The sequence below is a fragment of the Bos javanicus genome, chromosome 22 (genome assembly GCF_032452875.1).
Source record: "Bos javanicus breed banteng chromosome 22, ARS-OSU_banteng_1.0, whole genome shotgun sequence".
NCBI classification, from domain to species: Eukaryota; Metazoa; Chordata; class Mammalia; order Artiodactyla; family Bovidae; genus Bos; species Bos javanicus.
In genome coordinates, this window is record NC_083889.1 from 37,941,908 (window position 1) to 37,964,027 (window position 22,120).

A 22,120-nucleotide genomic window follows, 5' to 3' on the forward strand; every position below is an offset into this window, starting at 1 on the left:
TTTGTATCTGTGAGGGACCAGGGCTTGGCAAACGAGTTCTCTTTGCAATCACTTTTGGGCAGACTGTTTTCAATGCCAACATTTAATGAGGGTTGGTTAAGATGAGCACAATGCCATAAATTAACTTGATATACGGATTATTAAAAAAAACTCAATCACACTGTGTAAATATTAACTTGTCAATTTAGGCAATTTGTTTGGGACCCCATTGTCACTAGTAAAGATTAATAGGGCCTTAATTCTAACTATCTGCACTGTGACTCTGTGTGACAGTGATATTGGGGAAGGATTTCAGGGATGTTAGTGCAGATTCCTGTAAAATCAGGGACTTGCTAGGGTGCTGACAAGCCATGTAATCTGTGTCTTGATTTCATCCATGTCAAGTACCCTTTTAAAAGCCTAAGCTCCACAGAAAAAGAATCTCTTCTCTTTTCATTTTTAAATTTCCATCATTGTCCAGCACCATGCCTGGGCCATAGTGAGTGTTGCATGGATTAGCAAACCTCATCAATGTGCAGTGAGGGACGCTGATTTCATGGGGCAAAAGGGGTCAGGGGTGGGATCAGGTACACATGTTAGGGAGATATCAGATATAAAGAAAGGTGAGTGTACGGCTCTTCAAAAATTTTTGCCAAGAAATTAAATGCCTAATAATTATATAAAAATGTGTTTATCTTCACTAATAATTAAATACGTACTTTTATAGGATTCCATTGTTGGTGAGAATGCAAAGAACCATATCCTCCTGGTGAACATCTAAACTGCTTTCTGGAGAGGAGTTTGGCAAAATTTCTAAAAATCGAAGACTTTTCTACCTTTATGTCTCAAGAACTTATTTTACTAATGAAGTTATAAAACTCTGTTAATTGTACACTGTATCAGTGAAAAACTAGAGCAATCTAAATATCCAACAATAAGTGCTTGACTTAATAAATTATGGTATGGCTATGAGGCCAAATAATGTGGTAGATCCATAAAAGCTAATGTGGGAGGATATTACAATTGTTTCTTTTTTAAAATAAAAATTTTCAAATAATATTTACACCAAAATCAGTTTGCATGAAAATGAGTACATGCAAAGAAAAAGTCTCAAATGATACACATGAAAGGAAACTCTTAAAAGTGATTATCTCTGAGAAGTTACATTAACGAGAATTCTGATATTCTACTTCATTAATTTCTGTACTATGGGATTTTTAGAATAGGAAAAATAATGTGTTCCTTTTTCTAATAAAAAAGATATCTAAAAATGTGGTTATAAATAACAGAATGTAAGTGTCAGATGGTTAATTATCAAATGGCGGAAGAAAGGGTGGGAAATGAACCCCCTGTTTTATTTATGTAGAGGTTGTTGAGCATAATTCTCAGCTTATTTCTAAAGAAACCCAGAGCAAGTCCATCTTGGAGAAAATCTCAACCCTGCCCTTCAGAAGAATGGCTCTCTGCACTTTCTCCTTATTTCTGGTTTCTCAGGACTAGGTTTAAGGAGCATCATAACTAACGTGTCTTCACTGTGATCCAAGATGTTCAACTCCCTCGATCATATCTGGAAAATCTCCACTCCCCAAATCCTGCTTCCAAGCCTTTGCCAGGGAAACAAGAATCTGCTGTCGCATTAAACTCTTCAGTGTAACGGCATTCTTAGAAAACCTTGTCACTTATATGATTCCTTAACAGTCTCCCAGTGACAGCTGCTACTTTGGCATCCAATTTTTCAAATTAAAAAGTAAAACATTCTACAAATGGTATGAGCAACAGCTCATTTCTTTCAAATTCTACCCAGCTACAAAAGGGAAAAGGGTGATCATAATAGCCCCAGCATGGGATTGTTCTGCCTTCAGAGTTTATTCCTGGGCTTGGGAAATCAACTGGGAAATAAATGCTGGTAATTCTGAGTCCCAAGGAACACGGTATCCCTGACAATCATTCCTTACATCCTTCTTGCCTGCCCAACTTGTGGGCTGGTGGGGAGCAGGCTCAAAATTTAGGAGTGAGGAGAGAATCTTCACTAACGTGGTGGTCTGTCACCTCAAGGACATCACCGGTGCTCCCCACAGTGTGAATGGTGCAGAGTCTGACCCTTGAGGGAAGCCAAACCCCTCATGTCTGGTTCTGCCACTTCCCAGCTGTGTGGTTTTAGGCAAGTTATTCAACCTCAATGAGCTTTAGTTTTCTTACTTGTCAAGTGGAGTTCAGCTAGCCACCTCATAGGGATGTTCTGAGCACTAGAGCATACAATACGTGTGATGAGTTCTGTATAGCTTCTCACATATGGTAAAATGACCAAAAAGTAGTGGCTTTTGTTTGATGATAATGACGTTGATGATGATCACTACCTTCATCGTCATCTCTATCATCATTGTTGTTAAAACAGAGGTTCGAGTGGATGGTAACAGACACCTACAAGTAGGTGTCTCCACTGAGGCACCCGTGGAAGTCACAAGACTTGGACAGGTTTCCAGGTTTGGTTTTACTAGCTGTGTGACCTTGAACAAAGTTTTAAGTCTCTGTGTGCTGACCTGCAAAAGGGGGAAAAATAATACTCTAACTCTGCCTCCATTATAGTGCCATTGGGACAGTCAAGGGGATAATGACCCTACCAATAATTGTCCATCATTTTATATATATGGAAATATATATACATGTGCAGGTGTGTGTATATACATATCCCCACATCTATAAAATACACTACTACTTTGTAATTGCTACTTGGCCTAGGGAGGAAAAGCAACTAGGACTTCAGCCCTTTTTTGGGAGGACATGCTCAAAAGTACATTATGGGGGGATAGGCAGTGAAATGGCTGGTTTGCCCATTACTACCAAATTTAACTTACTGTTTGTTTTTTTGTCACATTGTTTTTCATTCTAAGAGTAATATATGTCACAACAGAAAATTTGGGAATAACAGAAAACAGAAACATCCATTTGCTTAGTCATGGTACCTTCCTTTTTTCTATTTTATCCTGTTAAGTATAATAAATAAGGCAAGTGTTGTTTAAATCAAAGTGTAAATCCAAAATATTTTTTTTTAACTATCACACAATGTGAGGCAATTATAAAATTGAAGTTCCACCTATTTATTTCTCCTTGGATCAGCAGTTCTCCAATTTCTGTGTGTCTAAGACTCATTTGGGGAGTACAGTACAGCAGTCATGCTGATTAAGTAGGCCTCGGGTAGGATCTTGGAATCTCCATTTTAAGATTTCTACATGACATGAATGCAGACTGAAGGGGTGGGGGGAGGTCTCTGAACCTGACTTTTTTTTTTTTTTTTTTGAGTATAGCTGCTTTACAAGGTCGTGTTAGTATCTGCTCTATGGCAAATAGATTCAGTTCTATGTATACACATATTCACTCTTTTAAAAATTCCCTCCTCCCTTAGATCACCACAGAGCACTGAGTTCCCCATGCTATAACGTAGGTTCTCTTTGGTTATCTATTTTATATACAGTAATGTTGTTGCTGTTTTTGCTTAGTCACTAAGTGGTGTCCAAATCTTTGTGACCCCATGGACTGTAGCCCACAAGGTCCTCTGTCTATGGGATTTTCCAGGCAAAGAATACTGGAGTGAGTTGTCACTTCCTTCTCCAGGGGATCTTCCCACCCTAGGGACTAAATCTGCTTCTCCTGCATTGGCAGGTAGATTCTTTACTGCTGAGCCATCAGGGAAGCTATGTAAGTAGTGCATATATTAATATTTCAATATTGAAAGAGTGTCATTTGCAGACACATGGATGGACCTAGAGATTGTCATATAGAGTGAAGTAAGTCAGATAGAGAAAAACAAATATCATATAATATTGCTTATATGCGGAATCTAGAAAAGTGAACCTGACTTTGAGAGACAGTGTGCAGTCCTGACTCACATCCAGGCCTCTGAAGTCCCACAGCTGGGTCCTGGAAGAGGAATCAGGAATCCAAATGCTAGCCTCACAGATGTCACCATTTGCAGCCCCAGGCTCCCATGCATTTACTTTTCAGCTCTGTTTGCCCAGCATCTGGCAAGCAAGGCAGTTGAGCATCTGCCTCCATTTTGTTTGACCCCGTAGTCCCCAGAGAATTCAGTTCCTCTCATGGCTCATAAGATGCCATTCTTTTAGGGATGGGTAAGGCTAGGGACTGACACCAGCTGAACATCCTAAAGTATACTGTGAGACTTCTGGCTGCCTGCTTGATAGCTCTGGGGGATGTAAAGAATGCTCTTACATTCCTCTGGTTCCAAGTAGAAGGAAGCAGAGATGGAGGTTAATGGGACCCTGGAGCAGACACCTAACATTCCTGATAAACATACAGAGAGGTATGAGTGGGATGTTTCCTTCTGATATTCCTAGACTACTGCTAAATTCCTTTATCCTTTTCTAGGCAACTCAACCCCAATCCCCCAACTCCTGCCTCCAATCCTAGGAAAGGAAGCAGCTGAAAGGAAGAACTGGAACTTGTCTTTTATAACTTCGAAAAAGAGCAATGTGTGCGTTCTTCTAGGGAGCAGGGCTTGTCCCAGGTAATGAGGCTCTGCCCACCACACTCCCCCATGCCTGCTCTTAAAATGACACACAAGGAGACCGAAAGCTACATAAAAGGCTCACCCAGCATACACTGATTTAATTTCTGCCACTTGTCACCTCCCTATGGGAGCTCAACAGAAACAACAGCCTTCATCACATAACCTACAATTATTTTCAATGCATGCCCAAATCTAGGTTTTAAAAAGCCCTGTTCAGATTTTATGGGAATAGGACAAATATCAGAACCCTGTGAGGGTGAAAGAAAAAGACACAAAGAGTAATTTTGTTGAATTTTTACATCTCTGTCTGCTCTCTCTGAAGCAGCAGTGGCTGGGGTGCTACCCAGGTTCTTGGCCGAGGTTAAGTATAACCATTCCTCTGGAATGGAAGTTAGGAGAGTGTATTTCTGCTCTCATAGAGTCAGAGGTCTAACTAACTCTCTTAAGAAAGCTTCAATCCAATTTGCACATTTTGTAGATGAAACTGACGTTCAGAGGGGAACTCTTTGCTGGCCATTGCCTGTTTGTTCTCAGTTCCATGACCTGCTCCTCGCCTGCTCTGCTCTGATTCTCAGGGGTCAGATTTCCTTTCCCACTGGCTTCCAGTTAGTTTGGGCCAATGGGAAGATCTGGTGGGAGGCTAGAGGACAGAAGCAAGGGAGAAGCCAGAATATCTGGCCACCTGCTTGATAGCTCTGGGGGATGCAAAGAATGCTCTTACATTCCTCCAGTTCCAAACAGAAGGAAGCAGAAATGGAGGTTAATGGGACCCTGGAGCAGACATCTAACATTCCTAACACGTAACATCCACCCCCCAACCCTCTTTCTCCTGCTGCTTTGGGTCGCATGTCCAGAGTGGCTGCATTTCCACCTTGGTTCATTCATGTTCCTCTGAACACCTCCTCCATCTGTGGTCCCAGCTTTTGCTCACTCGGGTAACCCATCTTGTGCTCTAATAAGACCAACTTCTCCCATTATAGCCTCTTGCCCAGGGGTGAGTAAACTTTTCAAAGAGACAGATAGTAAATCCTTCAGGCTTTATGGGCCAACAGGGAAAACCAAAGATATTTTGTAGGTACTGTACACATACAATGTTTAAAATGTAATCACTAAAAAATATAAAAACCATTCTTAGCTCATGAACTAAGTAAAAGCAGGTTGTAGGCTGGCTGGATTTGGCTCAAAGGCCTAACTCTGCCACCCACGCTCTAGTCTTAGGGGTTGTGGTGAATTCCTACAGTCTCTAATCTGTGAATTGCCTCCTGATATGATCATGAAAGCCCAGCCTCTCTAGTTCCCAATATTAACTTAAAAAAACTGAATCACTTGGCATGTGGTCTCTTTTCCTGACTGTATATGGGCAATAACTTGTTTCAAACTGTATTCCATGAGTGGAATTGTTATCTACTTCATATATTTCTTATTGCTTTCAGAAATGCATTGTGTAAGTTTCCATTCAAGTTAACTCTGCTGGCTGCCTACCTATGTTTTGACTATCCTGGATGACATGCAGTGTTGTAAAACAAGTGACCCCTCCCAAGGGGATGCTCAAGCTAATGTTGGGAACAAGAAACTAAAAATGTTAAAGTTGATCCTCCTACTGACCAAATGCTGTCCAACATCACTGACAAAAGTGATGAAAAAAGCTGCGAAAAGCTGACAAACCAGGCTGGCTTGAAGATGCAAATTTCCATAATAGCTAAGGCATGGATGACCATGCAAATCTGATGTGTTACATACCACACAGACCTTCCCCACTGCTTCCACCTGTGTCTAAACCCCCACTGTCCCTTCCCTGATTGCCTGCAGCTGCCTCCCAACCAGCCTTCCTGACTCCCACCCCTGCCACACACTCCCTTAAGACTATTTTCAAAGCTGCAAGCCAGGTCTTTTAAAAATATAAATTGCATGGCTCCACTGCTCAAAACCGCCGATGGCTTCCCATCCTACACACTATAAAATACCAGTTTGTCATGCTCTCTCTCCTGACCCTGTGTGATCCAGCTGCTGCCCACTTCTTCAAGCCTGTCTCCCGCCTCCTTTCCTCTCCTCCTTCCAACCTAGCAGTGCTGGTGTCCTCGCTGCTTCCCAGACTCTCCCCAGGCTCAGATATCAGACCCCTGCACTGGCTCTCCCTGTCCCTGGAATACACCCTCGGGGATCTCCAAGGAGTGAGCAGCTGTCTCTTCCTCTCTCTTTTAATTCTTGCAGGTTTGCACTCCTCTGTCACTTCATCGGACAGTTTCTCTAACCAGCTAATCTAACATAGCTCAGCTTCTCCTTCTGTCCACTTCATCGTCTTATGACTTCAGCATGGCCCACGCTGTTCCCTTGACTTAGAACATTCTTCTCTCCATTCTGTGAGTCTTTTAAAATTTTTTTTTAAAAAGTTGTTACAATGTTGGGTTTAATTTCTGCAGGACAGCAAACTGACTCAGTTATGCATATATATTCTTTTCCATTATGGTTTATCACAGGAGATTGAATATAGTCCCTTGAGCTATACAGTAGAACTTTGCTGTTTATCCATTCTATATATAATAGTTTGCTTCCCTCGCCACCCCTCTTCCTCTCCTTTTTTGACTGGTTTAAATGCCATTTTCTCAGGGAGGTCCTTCTGGATCATTCTATATAGGTAGGTGTCCTTTAGCCCTCTCCATTTCACATTTTTTGTACAATGTTCACTTTTTCTTATGCACCAGCACTACTGTAAGTGTGCGTGTGTGTGTGAGTGAGGATGTGTGTTCTCTGTCTACCTCTTTACTGTCTTTCTCCCATTCCCAAATGATTGTCAGTTTCATGAGGGAGGGGGCTATGTCCACTTTACCAACCAATACATGTCAAGTGCCTATACACTGCAGGGCCTTGTACACTGTAAGTGCTCAATAACTATTTATGGAGGGAATGAATAAATGATCCAATGTGCGATCAGTCACAGACCTAGGAGAGATGAGATGGCCCCACTGTATAAGAGACCACTGGTTGCCCATCCACATCTCTCTGGTATTCACCATTTCTGTATGTGATGATGGCTTTCTAAAGTAAGCATCATGACCCCTGCCTGAAGGCTTTCATGGGCTGCAAGTGCATGCTTGGTCTGCATGCAGTGCCGGGGAGTTAATGCCTATAGAGGCAGCTTTTGATGGCCAACAGGAGTTGCTAGACAACTATCCCCAGCTTTGCCATTTGCCAGAAGCGAAGCATGTTATTCATGGTTTCTCACAAGTCTCTGCTGTGCCAGATGACCACCAGAGCACCCTGCTCATTAAGCCAGTGTTCACTGACCTCCTTCCCTTCCTTGTCTCACTACCCGATGACTTACTGGTATTTCCAGGGATCATCCGCCAAGAAAACTACAAATCCTTGTCTCAGCATGCACTTTTGGGAGAACCCAAACTAACACATCCTTCCATGGAATCCCTCACCAATATCCTTTAGGAGAAGTGTTGCAACAAAACTTTCCCATCTAGCAGTTGCTCAGGTTGCCAGGGGAATCATGGGATGGGATTGTGTGTGTGTGTTTGTGAATGAATTCTCTGATGTTTTAATTTAACTGGGTTCATGGCAGCAGCCACATTTTCTGTGAATTCTGTAGACAGACATTCCCTATAAACGATAGTTCCTCTCTTTACTGTAGATATCTCCAAATAGGACTGTCCTTGTCCCTGGTCTATAACTGTACTCTGGGCCAGTTCCTTGCACCAAATTCTACTGATAAAATTAACAAGGACAAGACACAATTCAGTGAATACCTGATGTGCACCAGACTCTGTTATACAACTTGTACGACCTACTTAAATGGTCACAACCATACTACAAGGAAAGTACCCTTATTTCTTTCTTAGAGTTTGAAACCCTGCCCAGGGAGGCTATCACTTGCTGCAACTGCTGGGTGGCAGAGTCTGGATGTGAAGCCAGGGATGCGGCCAGAGATCCACCATTAATTTTTTGGCTATATCGTCTCTCAATCTCCCCAACTCTCTGTCTCAGAGACAAGCCCCCCCTGCCCCACCCAGGTCTTATCACATCCACAATTTACTGTAAGGCACAAAATTAACATGAGATACTATAGTTATAAAGTTTCTGAAGTGTGTGTGTAAGTCGCTCAGTCGTGTCTAACTCTTTTGTGACCTCATGGGCTGAAAGAAGACCCCCTCCAGGCTCTTCTGTCCATGGAATTCTCCAGAACACTGGAGTGGGTTGCCATTTCCTCCTTCAGGGGCTCTTCCCCACCCAGGGGTTGAACGCACATCTCCTGTATCTCCTGCATTTCAGGCAGATTCTTTACCAGCTGAACCATTGGGGAAGATCAAGTTTCTGAAATTTTAGTCAAAAAAGAATGAAACCATCTGGTAATGAGAAACAATAAAAACATGTTTAAATGTAATTGCAAATGCAGCATTTACTAAACACAAGATATAAAAAAATTATGGTTTTTAACATTTTTATTTTTCCCAATTTGGCCCTCATGGTGTAAAAAAAAAAGTTTATCATCTTTGCTCTAGGGTGAAGATCTTAGGAGGAAAATGCTTTTCCCCATGACAGAGCCAGCATTACCAGATAATGGCCTAAATTCCACAGCTTTCCTGGCATCAACCTCCATCTGACCCTATGTTCCACAAAGAAGTGTGAGAATCAGAGCAAGTGGCCAGAGTCATAAAGAGTGCTTCTGTTCTCCGTACAGCACTGGGCAGCCATTGGTCAGCAAACAGTCCCGACGAGCCTTTCCTTCAACACAGAAGACCCACCATCAGATTCTGTTTCAAGGATCACAAAGATCAGATTCACAGTCTCATTCTCCCTTCTGCTCATGCCAAATAACCCTGGGAAAATCATGCTTGTGCCAGTGAGCCTTTTCCATTGTTCTGTACTTTGGGAGGCTTTCATGCTCCCATTAGTTTAATGAGAGAAAAAAAAAAAAAAATAGAGTATGAGAAGAATACCTTCGAGGGCAACCCAAATAAGCATCAAAGAGTTAAAGCAAGTTAATAAATGTGAAATAGTTCAATATGTACTCACTCTTTTAATGTCTGCATATTTGGGGAGAGAGAGATGGGGAAGCTTTCATTCTGGGTAAAATATAACCAACATATTGTCTTGAGGGTAATTTTGCAAATTAACTAGAATAATTATCTTCCTCAGCTCTCTATTTTTAATTACCTTTTCTTGATAATGAAAGTAAAAACAATACACTAAAAGAGAACTTTGTGAGTGCCAGGCCTTGCTTAAACCGTTTCCTATACATGATTCATTTCATGAAACACCACTATGAAATAGGTAACACTGTCTCTGTTTTATAGATAAGGAAAGAGAGAGTAAGTAATACTGTTTAAAAAGACAGTAAGTAAATTCCAAAGTTCCATCTCTATAGTTCAAGCTACATTATGTTGCTTCAGTAGATTCACAGTATAGAAAAACATAAAACTTGTTGCAGAAAATGTGGGCAGAAAAGTATACAAAGAATGTTTGATGTACTCATAATCTCACCACCTAGAAATAAATGAACATTTGATACAGTGATCATGACAGAATCTCTATAAATATGACATAACTTTTGTTGTTATCCCAAATGAAAAGCTATGTGATTAATCACCAAATGTGGAGAATATATTTGCAGTGGACTGATTATAGAGTTCGTCTTAGGCAGAATTCATTTGGGGGATCTCAATGGATCATCTCCCAACTTTCAGCAATCATTTCATTTTCATAAACTAAGGCTGAAGTACATGTACTATTGCTGTCGTTTAAGATGCCCTGAATGAAGAAAACCAAAGGTGACTTCAACTCTGAAATCTGAACTGTAAATCACTCAAGGAGATGTTATGGACTAAAGGTTTTGATTTCTGACCAATTTGAAGCAGTGCTCAACATGATTGACAGTGGGAGGAAACAGGGATCTCTCTATCGTCTATCTTTACCTCTCTGTCTATCCATCCACCCACCCATTCACCCATCCACATAATTCACATAATGGTACTGTCTTAGGCAGATTGGTACCGGGAAGCAGATCCTGAGATCAACATTTGAGTGCAACTGGTATTTGGAGGATTCATCTTTGGAAACATCAATAGGGCAGTGGAGAACTGAGAGAGGAAAGGGAAAACAGGTAAGAAGAGGTGTGTTAATGAACACGGGGTGGAGCTACCCTGCTGGGTACTTCGGAGAGCTTAGTGTGGTAGCCCATGAGAGGTGAGGAATTTGGGATATTTATCCTCCAATTCACACTTGTCATTGCATGAGAGCAGCTCTAGGAGTCATTAACTCCCCAGCATTTCTGGCCTGCCCTGCATACTAACCAAGCAGGTTCCTGTGACTAGAGAAAGCCCTTTAACAGCCACATGGGTTTACAATAAAAAGTGTAGGTGTAGATGTGAATTGTGAGTGACTGATAGGTATGGGCAATGTCAGTATGTGCTATAGTCCTATAGTCAGCCAGTATAAACAACAAAATTGGAGTCATTATATATATACACACACATACACATATATATGTATATACATATATATAGTCTATATATAAGCTACAGTCCTGTAGTCAGCCAGCATAAACTAAAACAAAATTGGAATCATTATATATATATACATACACATATATACATATATATATATTTACATATAGTCTATATATATGCTATAGTCCTATGATCAGCCAGTATAAACTAAAACAAAATTGGAATCATTATATACACACATATATACATATATATACATATATACATATATGTGTGTATATCCAAAATCACTGCAGATGGTGACTGCAGCCATGAAATTAAAAGACGCTTATTCCTTGGAAGGAAAGTTATGACCAACCTAGATAGCATATTCAAAAGCAGAGACATTACTTTGCCAACAAAGGTCCGTCTAGTCAAGGCTATGGTTTTTCCTGTGGTCATGTATGGATGTGAGAGTTGGACTGTGAAGAAGGCTGAACGCCAGAGAACTGATGCTTTTGAACTGTGGTGTTGGAGAAGACTCTTGAGAGTCCCTTGGACTGCAAGGAGATCCAACCAGTCCATCCTAAAGGAGATCAGTCCTGGGTGTTCATTGGAAGGACTGATGCTAAAACTGAAACTCCAGTACTTTGGCCACCTCATGCAAAGAGTTGACTCCTTGGAAAAGACTCTGATGCTGGGAGGGATTGGGGGCAGGGGGAGAAGGGGACGACAGAGGATGAGATGGCTGGACGGCATCACTGACTCGTTGGACATGAGTCTGGATAAACTCCGGGAGTTGGTGATGGACAGGGAGGCCTGGCGTGCTGTGATTCATGGGGTCGCAAAGAGTCGGACACGACTGAGCGACTGAACTGAACTGAAACATATATTTTATATATATATATATATATACATATATAGTTTTGTATTCTGCTTTTCTCCTAATAAAATGCTGGGAGCATTTCATGTCCTTACATGTTATTTGAAAAATTGACTTTTATTGGTTGCCTATCACATTTTATTTAACTGATTCCTTATTTGGGGACACATAAGTTATTTCTAATTTTGAAGTACTTAGAATAATTCAACAATAAATATTTTTATGCACATATTTTTCTCTATATCTCTGGTGCCTAAGGATAAATTAATCAAGGACAATTTTGTTAATTATCTAAAGCAAGGATTACCAATCCCATATCTATAAGAATGCTTGAAATTGATGGAAAACTTTTTTTTTTATTCTGATGGGTGTCCAGACATAAAAGTGACATAACAACTTAATTTATTTTTATTATGAATCTGCTCTTAGTCTCTATATTCAGTTGTTCTCAAATGATGGAAGATTTTTATACCTTTATTGTGAAAAACTTTATTGCTGTCTAGCCAAGGTGGCAAGTTTATCACCATGCCATCGAATGAGATGATTACTTTCCAGAAGCAGAGGTGAATGCCTTCTCTACAAAAAGGTCATTAATAACCTTGCTCTCTTTCTTCACAAACATCATCTCATACAGAAGTGAAGTCGCTCAGTTGTGTCCAACTCTTTGCGACCCCATGGACTGTAGCCTACAAGTCTCCTCTGTCCATGGAATTTTCTAGGCAAGAGTACTACAGTGGGTTGCCATTTCCTTCTCCAGGAGATCTTCCCGACCCAGGGACTGAACCCAGGTCTCCCGCATTGCAGGCAGACGCTTTAACCACGTCTAAGCCACCAGGGCTTAAGGAAAAATGGTTTGATCCTTAGCATTTTGCATTTTACTTATTTGAGGGAAAAATACCAAATTCTATTTTCCATTCTCCAACAGTCTGGCATGCTTTCTTTCCTATTGAAATATCTCATGAAATTCCTTAATGACTACCATTTGTTCCATCCACTGGCCTTTTAATTTTCACTTCTTCACTTCTCTGAAGTGCTGAGTTGGATCACTCATGCATGACATATCCCTATTTTCCACGAAGCCTACACTTGCCTAGTGGTCCTATCTCTTTTTCTTTTGGCTCTTCTTGTTCTCCCTCAGTTATTCCTCTCCTTCTTCATTTCTTCTACATGTGAATATCATCCATTGCTTAGCCCTGTGTGCTTACTCTTCTATTTCTCTTGATGACCTCTCTTTGTTCAGGACCTATTTTTCACTCCATGATTATGACTCTTGGAGCCCCATTTGCAGGCTCCCCTCTCACTCCTTATATGGGATTTAAGCATGAAACTTCTTGATAGAAAATAACTCAAACCTGGCATGATCAAACCCAAATTTATCGTCTTCACTTTAAAATGGTTTTCCTATTATTTTCTCTTTGTCTTTCCTTAACCCCTTCCCCCTATTCAATCATGATCATGGCAATTTTCTCTTCTCCTAGATCCCCTTTCTTGAGCAGTTTGCACACATTGCCTCAGTTATTCGACACAAAAGCCAAGGAGTTCCTCCAGAACCTTCAGACATGTCAGACATTCCTACCCCAACTACCACTGGTATGCTGCTGCTAAGTCACTTCAGTCGTGTCCGACTCTGTGCGACACCAGAGATGGCGGCCCACCAGGCTCCCCCGTCCCTGGGATTCTCCAGGCAAGAACACTGGAATGGGTTGCCATTTCCTTCTCAAATGCATGAAAGTGAAAAGTGAAAGTAAAGTTGCTCAGTCGTGTCCGACTCTTAGCGACCCCATGGACTGCAGCCTACCAGGCTCCTCCATCCATGGGATTTTCCAGGCAAGAATACTGGAGTGGGGTGCCATTGCCTTCTCTGACCACTGGCATAGGAAACTCTTATTACTAAATTACCAGGCATTCTATGGTTAGTATTTCTCTGCTTTGGACTCTCTTATTAGTTTATTAGGAGAGAATCTACTTGAGCAGAGGTGTTTGTAACTTGTATTACTGTACAGTTCTTAAAAACCGTTTAATACATTGGTGTAAATGCCACGTCTGTGTGATTCATTGCCTGTGAACTGAGACATTTTTGTTTTGGACTAGGAGAGGTTTACTAGATCGATGTGTTCCATGATATATTAATCTTCTGAGATGTTCAGTGAGAAAGGCTTTCTGTGGTCAAATACATTTGGAGAAACATTGTGTTCTTGGTGATTCAAAATGTGTATTAAAAGGGCAAAGTGCTAAGAAGTATTTCTTAAACTTATTTTATCAAATCATTTAATGATTCTCCAGCTCTTTCTCTTCTCCTCCCTCCTATTCTTCATCCCTTTCCTCTTTCTTTCTCTCTTCCTTTCTTTTTAGAAACATTAAATATCTAGGGTTCCATGGGAAAGATTTTGGAAAACACTGTACTTACCTGTTTAAGAAAAGTTTTTAGGAGCAAATTTCTACCTTTCTCTGCATTTACAGAGCCAGCACTGTATCTGGCACAAAATGACTGTTTGACAAATGTTTGCTAACTTGAAGTGCACACAAGAGAGTATATTAATAAGAAGCCAAAATATTATGTTGAAAGTTGTTCTCAAAAATCACACCAGTTTTTTGGTACCAAGCATTTGGTAGTTTTACAGAAACGAATCATTTAGATTTTTATTTCAATTAATCCACTTTGGGATCATAACCACAAGACGTCTGACTTGGGACAAATCTTGATAGGTATATAGCCATTATTTTATAGACAGGTCTTATCTTTCATCATGAACTTATAAAGAGGTTGAAAGAATTATCTCAAGCAACTTAAGTATAGGAATAGAGATGTCAGTTCTGGGCATACCCTGGGTAGGCTCAAATACTGACTTTGCCATTTACTGACCAAGGGAAGCTGGGAAAATGTACCTGCACCTCAGATTCCTCATTTGAAATGGTGATGACACCTGTACTCCCCTTACAAGGTCATTGTGATGACTTAATGAGATTAAACAGGTGAAAAGCTAAGCACAATGTCTAGCAGATGGAAACACTATTCCCTATTAATACCATTAAACATATTATCAGCCAGGACTGCATAGTTGATATGAAATGAAAGGTGACCACACAATTTTAGAGAGAATTTGAGAGAACTCATGAAAATATGGATGGGGAGGAAGGAATTGTGTAACTGAGGTTTCCATATTGATAAAACTCCAACATTGGGCCATTTGTAGCAGTTTGGGTTGGGGAGAAGAGTTCATTCTGGTTTAAAGCTACAACTCCCAGAGAATAACTTTTCCCAGGGTAGGGTGCTGGATGGGCATTTTACTTATTTGGGCATTTTGCAGGCTCAGGGAGAATCCTTTCTTTTTACCCAGAAATTCCTGGGAGATTGTACCTTTTTTAAAAGAAACCACAGAAGGAACAAAGTTCCCTGCCTCTCTGTAAGAGGGCACCATTCCCTACCTGAATGGGTAGGCAAACGCCACGTCAATGCTGAGGTCACTTTCCGTCTTGTTGGCACAGTCCACACTCAGCCGCAGGCCTCCAGAATAACCACCGCATGTTGCAAATGCAAAGATTGCAAAAAGCTGGAGAGAACAAAGAAAGAATAGAGAAGGCAGCTATTAGAATGGTGTTGATCTCATGAAATATGTCAACAGGAGGTTAGTGTCTACATTGAGAGAGGTTAGGATGGCAAGTATGACCATCCAAGTATGGCATCATATATGGTTTAGGCTGGAATGAAGGCCAGGATGATGATGGAGAGTGGAATGGTGGGGTGTGAAAAATTGCCTGGAAAGCTGGAGTAATTTTGCTCAGAAAAATTAAATACAAGGACAAAATATCTGCATTTGAGATCAAATATCTGTGTAAAGATGGTTAGCATCACCAACTCAACGGACATGAACTTGAGCAAACTTTGGGAGATAGTAAAGAACAGGAAAGCCTGATCTGCTGCAGTCCATGGGGTTGCAAAGAGTCAGAAACAACTTAGTGAGTGAACAACAGCATCTGTGTAAAGAACTGTCACACAACAGAAGGTAGAGATGTAATCTTACATCAGAGTCTCTGGAAAGCTACACACTGAGGGATTAATGATAGATATCTCCATGTGGGGAGAATTTCAGATGTTTCCTTGCTTCCTTCTTTTTGGTTATCTGTATTTTCTGCAAAACACATGTTTTGTCTTTTGGAATAATACAGATTTTTAAAAATGCACAAAGAATTTTAGGGTTGATGGGTGGAGGAAGTGGCTGCTGCTGCTGCTGCTGCTGCTAAGTCGCTTCAGTTATGTCCGACTCTGTGCGATCCCATAGATGGCAGCCCACCAGGCTCCCCTGTCCCTGGGATTCTCCAGGCCTAAAATGTGCTATTCTGGAGCACAACATCTCAATATATGTCAACCTCAAAGCATCCTTCATGGTTTCATCTCTGTTTTACTTGCTCTTTCAAGAGTCAACTATTAGAAGGTTCAACTGATTACCAACTAATATCAGTCTATCCTAGCATAAAACATGCATCTATGATAATCAGGCAGTGAAAATTAGAAGCAGGAACTCAAATAAGTCTTCGAGAGAAAGAAGATATATCTGGGAGGGTGAGAATGCCCTAAGATGGGAAGAAAACAAATACCAAACTTTGGAATTCACCTTCTTATAGTTGCTTGGGTTCTCATTAGCAACACCAGCTTACTTTGCATGCTGCTGCTAAGTCGCTTCAGTCATGTCCGACTCTGTGCGACCCCATAGTCGGAAGCCCACCAGGCTCCCCCGTCCTTGGGATTCTCCAGGCAAGAACACTCGAGTGGGTTGCCATTTCCTTCTCCAACGCATGAAAGTGAAAAGTGAAAGTGAAGTCGCTCAGTCGTGTCCGACTCTTAGCGACCCCATGGACTGCAGCCTACCAGGCTCCTCCGTCCATGGGATTTTCCAGGCAAGAGTACTGGAGTGGGGTGCCACTGCCTTAAGGAATTACTGTGTAAGGGTTTTGTAGTCTAAAATGTGATCTATCCTGAAGAATATTCTTAAGTGTATATGAAAAAACTGTGTATCCTGTTCTTTTGGGATGGAATAATCTGTATTTATATATTAAATCAATATGCTATAATGTGTCATGTAAGACCAATGTTTTCTTACTGATATCCTGTCTGGATGATCTCTCCATTGACATAAATGGGGTGTTAAAGTCCCCTACAATTATTGTATTGCTGTCAGTTTCTCGTTTTTTATCTGTTAATATTTGCTTTACCTTTGGATTGATCTTTCTTATTATGATATAATGCCTTTCTTTGTCCCCTTTTACAGTCTGTTTTAAAGTCTATTTCATCTGATACAAGTATTGATACTCCAGCATTCTTTCTGTTTCCACTTGCATAGAATATCTTCTCCCATTCCTTCACTTTCTGTGTGTATCTTTAACTCTGAAGTAGCTTCGAGGCCCAAGTGAGGCTATTGTGGGTTTGCTGGTATGTAGGACTGGACCCCTGGAGCAGGAGCCACCTTGGAGGGGTGCCAGTGTCAGATGGGAATGCCTGTTGGTGGAACGTGACAGAAGCTGCTTTGGAGGAGCCAGCTGGGGCAGATGGGATGGGCAAGGTAGGTCCTCAGGGATATACCAGGCTGGTACACATGGTATTAGTTCAGTTGATGGAGAGTGACAGAAGTGGTACACACCAGGGTTGGGCCCACTAGGGAGAAGGAGAGTTTTTTTTTTTTAATGGCACCTGCCAGTGTTTGTGTCCCTGGAGGAAGTTCCACCAGATCTCTACCCTCCAGCACATGTCCTAAGTTTAGTCAGTGAATCTCTTTCTCCTGTGACACAGGTGCTCTTTAAGCTGCTATCTCTGTGCTGAGACTTTGAGCAATGAGCGTGTGTGTGTGTACTCTCCAAGAACAGAGTCTCAGTTTCTAACAGCCCTCCAGCTTTCCTGGCCATAAGCCCCTCTGGCTTTCAAAGTCAGATGTTACAGAGGCTCGTCTTCCTGGAGCAGGTCCCCCAAGCTAGGGAGCTCGACGTGGGGCTCAAAGCCCTTGCTCCACAGAGGAAACTGCCATAGCTGTAATATTCCTCCCTCTGTGGGTAGGTTCTGACTAGCTCATGCTTCTGTTCTTTTGCCCCAACTTGATGAGGCCTTTTCCTTATAGATTCGTAGTTTTAGAAAACCTGGTCTACTATTCTTCAGGTCATCCTCAGTGACAGTGGTTCTGTAGATAGTCCTAGATTTTGTGTGTCTGTGGAAGGAGATGGGCTCAGGATTTTCCTACTCTGCCATCTTGATCCAGAATCCACCAAGTTATTGGTTTCTAAATTCAGTAATTTAAAATAGAAACAACTTGACCAAATGATATTATAGACATAGTAAAAGCAAAATGTGTTTATCTGTGTTAATGTGTGTAAAGCACTTAGAACAGATCCTGGTACAGAAAAAGCACTTAATAAATGTGAACAAGAGATATCACTCTAAATAAATGTGTATGAGATTTTGGTAAGATCTTGTAGGACATAAAATAGGAAGTTTAGACTTCCTCCCTAGCTAAATCTATATGACCATCAGCCCCAATGAACCAACATACAAACACTCCAGAAAACCTTATTTTTTTCCTTTGTTAGCTTTCTTTCCTAGTTTATATCACTGAGGGGACTTGCAGAGTCATTTAGAAGGTACTCCAACCCATCATGAAATCTGAGAATGATCCACTCAGAGCACCAAGGCTGACAGGATTCAGATCTGTGTCCCTGTGAGATGGATTTGCTCATGACCAGATGTTCTCTTTCTGTCACCTCTTAGTGTTGGTAGGAATGAGGAGGGCATGGTTTTAATTGTTCAGTGCTTAAATCTAGGTTTCATCATACAACACTGGATGGCACAGTCCCGTGTGCCATGTCATGACAGCGTCTTCAGTTCAATTTCTTCCAAAAGAAAAAATGGAATAGCAAGGTCCAGAGCCCTGTGGTAGGATGTGGAGATTGCCCTTTCCTCGACTCTACAACAGAAATATCCTCAGTGTCCTCCCAAATCACTGAGAGAAGGAAATGAGATGGAGTATGTATTTATGTGCAGTCTTCTCTGAATCCATGCAGATTTGTCTGGTATTTACACATGTGTACTTCTCTCAGGCAAGAGTCCTAAGTGTGTAATCAACATTTGTACATGAAAAGGTTAGGAGGAATTATCTGTTGTTGGCTTTATTAAGCACCTACAATGGGCTAGCTATCGTGTCCAGCACTTAGCATACATGATCATATTTCCTTTTGACAACAACAGTTTGTGTGTGAAGCTTAATAATCCTATATTAAAAGTGTGGCAGGATAGCATAAGGATTTCAAACAGTAGTATTCTTTAAAATCCCCTGTAACATTAAACTAGAGTGATTTAGAGGTAAAAGACCCAAAGATAAATCCTTTAAATTCAGGGTTTAATGGCTGTAAAGAAACTACTTTTGGCTTTTCATCTTATGTTAAGATGAAAATATTTACCTTACATACAGTAAAATATTATTAATACTACCATGCAATGAACTTAAGATGGAAAGATAATTATGTATTAAAATTACATATTTAGCTCAAAATATTTGATATGTAGAGGAAGGCATCAGAGTACTGAAACCACACACACCACTACTTTTTCTTTTAATGTCTATTGAGCTCTGAAAACATAAGACATTGAACTTGAGTTAACTATGATACCTACGGGCTTTCTGGTTACCTTGCATTCCCCACAGTCCTCACTGATTAAAGAGAAATCATACTGTGTGACTGATATGAAACTCACGTGGGTTTGGTGAGGATTAAACAGATAATGTCTGTACAACACCGGAAGAGTCGGGTCCTGCTGAGTGAATAATATTATAGGGATAGTTTTGAAAGTGAAATATCTGGGAGAATGAAATTAACTCACATATCATCCAGGAACCTGGTCCTATAATTAGGATACATCAGGACAGAGTGAGGAGAGGGAAATGGAAGTCCTTTAGGGATCTGAAATTCTCTTAGTGTTGCAGAGAAATGTAAAGTCAGATGGAACTTTGGAAATCTTGGAAGTCCACCCAACAACTCCACCCTAGGTGGTAGACAGGAGCAGTTCCAGAGTTAGGCAGGCCTGAGCCTGAGTCCAATTTCTAGCTGCCTGACACCAAGCAAGATATTTAACTTCTCCCAACCTCATTCTTACATCCACTAAATCAGGACTAATTCACTGGCTCATTCAGCAGCTGTTTAATGGTGTATTTACCAGGTGCCAGATGATGGGAAACAGAAAGGTAAAAAGTTAGAGAAAAGACAAAGAAAAAGTAGGTCCCTGCCACCTCTGAAGTTTAATGCTGGAAGGGGGTTGGGACAGAATTAAAAGAACATACAAATAACATAATTACAAATTGTGTTCTGGGGGACACCTTCCAGACCAGGGTGTTATATCTGAGGATGTCACATTTATGCTAAGACCTTGAAGATGAAAGCGAGAAAGCCACAGGCGATGGAGGGTGGTGTGGAGAGAAGCCCCAAGGACTGAGAGCACAGCTTAAGTGAAAGCGCTAAGGAAGGAAAGGCTTGACAAGTTCAGGGACCCAATGGAAGGTCAATGTGGCAGCTGGATGGTGAATTGAGGTTGACAGTAATCTACCTCACGTGGATTTGGGTATGTCAACTGAGAGAATACATGCAAAGCATCAGGCTCAGAGCTCTCAATAAACCATTAGAGTGTGTCTCTCCTCTTCCTTCTCCTTCCCTTACCCTCCCCTATCACCACACTGTTGAAGAAATTGAGAACTACAGAAGAAAATCCATTTGCCTTAAACTCAGCAAGAGCAGAGCTGGAACTAGAATCCTGATCTGTAAATTCCCTCAGTCAGCAGTCTTCTAATTAGTTCTAGACTAACAGGAAGAACAGTTTTTGATCACATGGATAGAGGATTGTCAAATGGTCCATACTTCTTTGACCAGAGATGCATCATGGTGCTGCAGTGGCCTGAGGTTTCCCATGTTGCTCATTGCTGCTGCTGCTGCTGCTAGGTCGCTTCAGTCGTGTCCAACTCTGTGCGACCCCATAGACAGCAGCCCACCAGGCTCTGCTGTCCCTGGGATTCTCCAGGCAAGAACACTGAAGTGGGTTGCCATTTCCTTCTCCATTGTGTGAAAGTGAAAAGTGAAAGTGAAGTCACTCAGTCATGACCGACTTGTATCGACCCCAAGGACTGTAGCCCACCAGGCTCCTCCATCCATGGGATTTTCTAGGCAAGAGTACTGGAGTGGCTTGCCATTGCCTTCTCCGAGGTTGCTCATTAGGGACTCACAAACACATACTGCAAACCTACTGCTAAGGAGAATGGGTAATACACTCTCTCTCCTTTCCTTCTTTCTTTCCTTTCCTCCCTCCCTTCCTTCTCTCTTATCTCCCTCCCTTCTTTCCTCTTTTCACCCTTGGTCGGGGTGGAGGATTTTAGAAGAATTGTGGAAGATGTTGTAAAGGAACATAGACTTTCTCAGCTCAACAAGTGTTGCTTAGAGAGGCCATGGATATTAGCGAGAGGATGGTCCCTATGTCTTGTAGATGTTAGACTCTGAGAGACTAATGCTGATTCCTAAGACAGATGATATCCTCTCTTGGGAGATGGAAAACTTTGTGTTATGCAGCCAGGATGGGGGGAGAATTGAAGATGGGCCCTGGAAGGCTCGGGGGGGCAAAGAGTCTGAGAGAAAAACTCCATCTGAGGCCAGCTCTCTAGGCTATATGCAACCTAATGACAGATTAATGACACTGTGTTTCTGTGTGTGCATGTGTACATGTATGCATTTCTACAAGCTCTGGGCTCTGTGTTCATCCTCAACCAAACCTGTGCCTTCTTTTTGATAACGCAGTGTACTTACTCACCTTCCTAGACATCAAGGGCACAGTCCAGGGGCAAAAGTTCATTTACCCCAATCAAGTGAAATTATAAAAGTTCACTCAGAATGGCCATCATCAGAAAGTCTACAAATAACAAATTCTGGGGAGGTGGAGAAAGGGGAACCATTCTACACTGTTGGTGGGAATGTAAACTGGTGCAGCCACTATAAAGAACAATGAGGAGGTTCCTTAAAAAATTAAAAACAGAGTTAGCGTATGATCCAGTGGGTGTACTCCTAGGCAGATATCTGGAGAAAACCATAACTGGAAAAGATACATGTAACCCAATATTCATCAAAGCACTATTTACAATAACCAGAATATGGAAGCAACCTAAATGTCCATCAACAGAAGGATAGATAAAGAAGATATTATTTATATATGAGTAATATTCCATTGTATGTATGTGTATATTGCTGCTGCTGCTAAGTTGCCTCAGTCGTGTCCTACTCTGTGCG

General features: G+C 41.3%; 1 protein-coding gene and 1 pseudogene across 3 annotated transcripts in view; both read right to left on the reverse strand.

Moving 5' to 3' along the window:
- The window catches only part of LOC133235259 (high mobility group protein B3-like), a 56,113-nt pseudogene extending 40,782 nt beyond the window's left edge, over window positions 1-15,331 (reverse strand).
- The window catches only part of SYNPR (synaptoporin), a 298,386-nt gene that overhangs the window by 119,046 nt on the left and 157,220 nt on the right, over window positions 1-22,120 (reverse strand). For all 3 annotated transcript variants that reach the window (XM_061396507.1, XM_061396508.1, XM_061396509.1), the window contains one exon: window positions 15,245-15,369. In XM_061396507.1, the coding sequence (XP_061252491.1) occupies window positions 15,245-15,369 (125 nt within the window). The remainder of the gene's footprint in view (window positions 1-15,244; window positions 15,370-22,120) is intronic.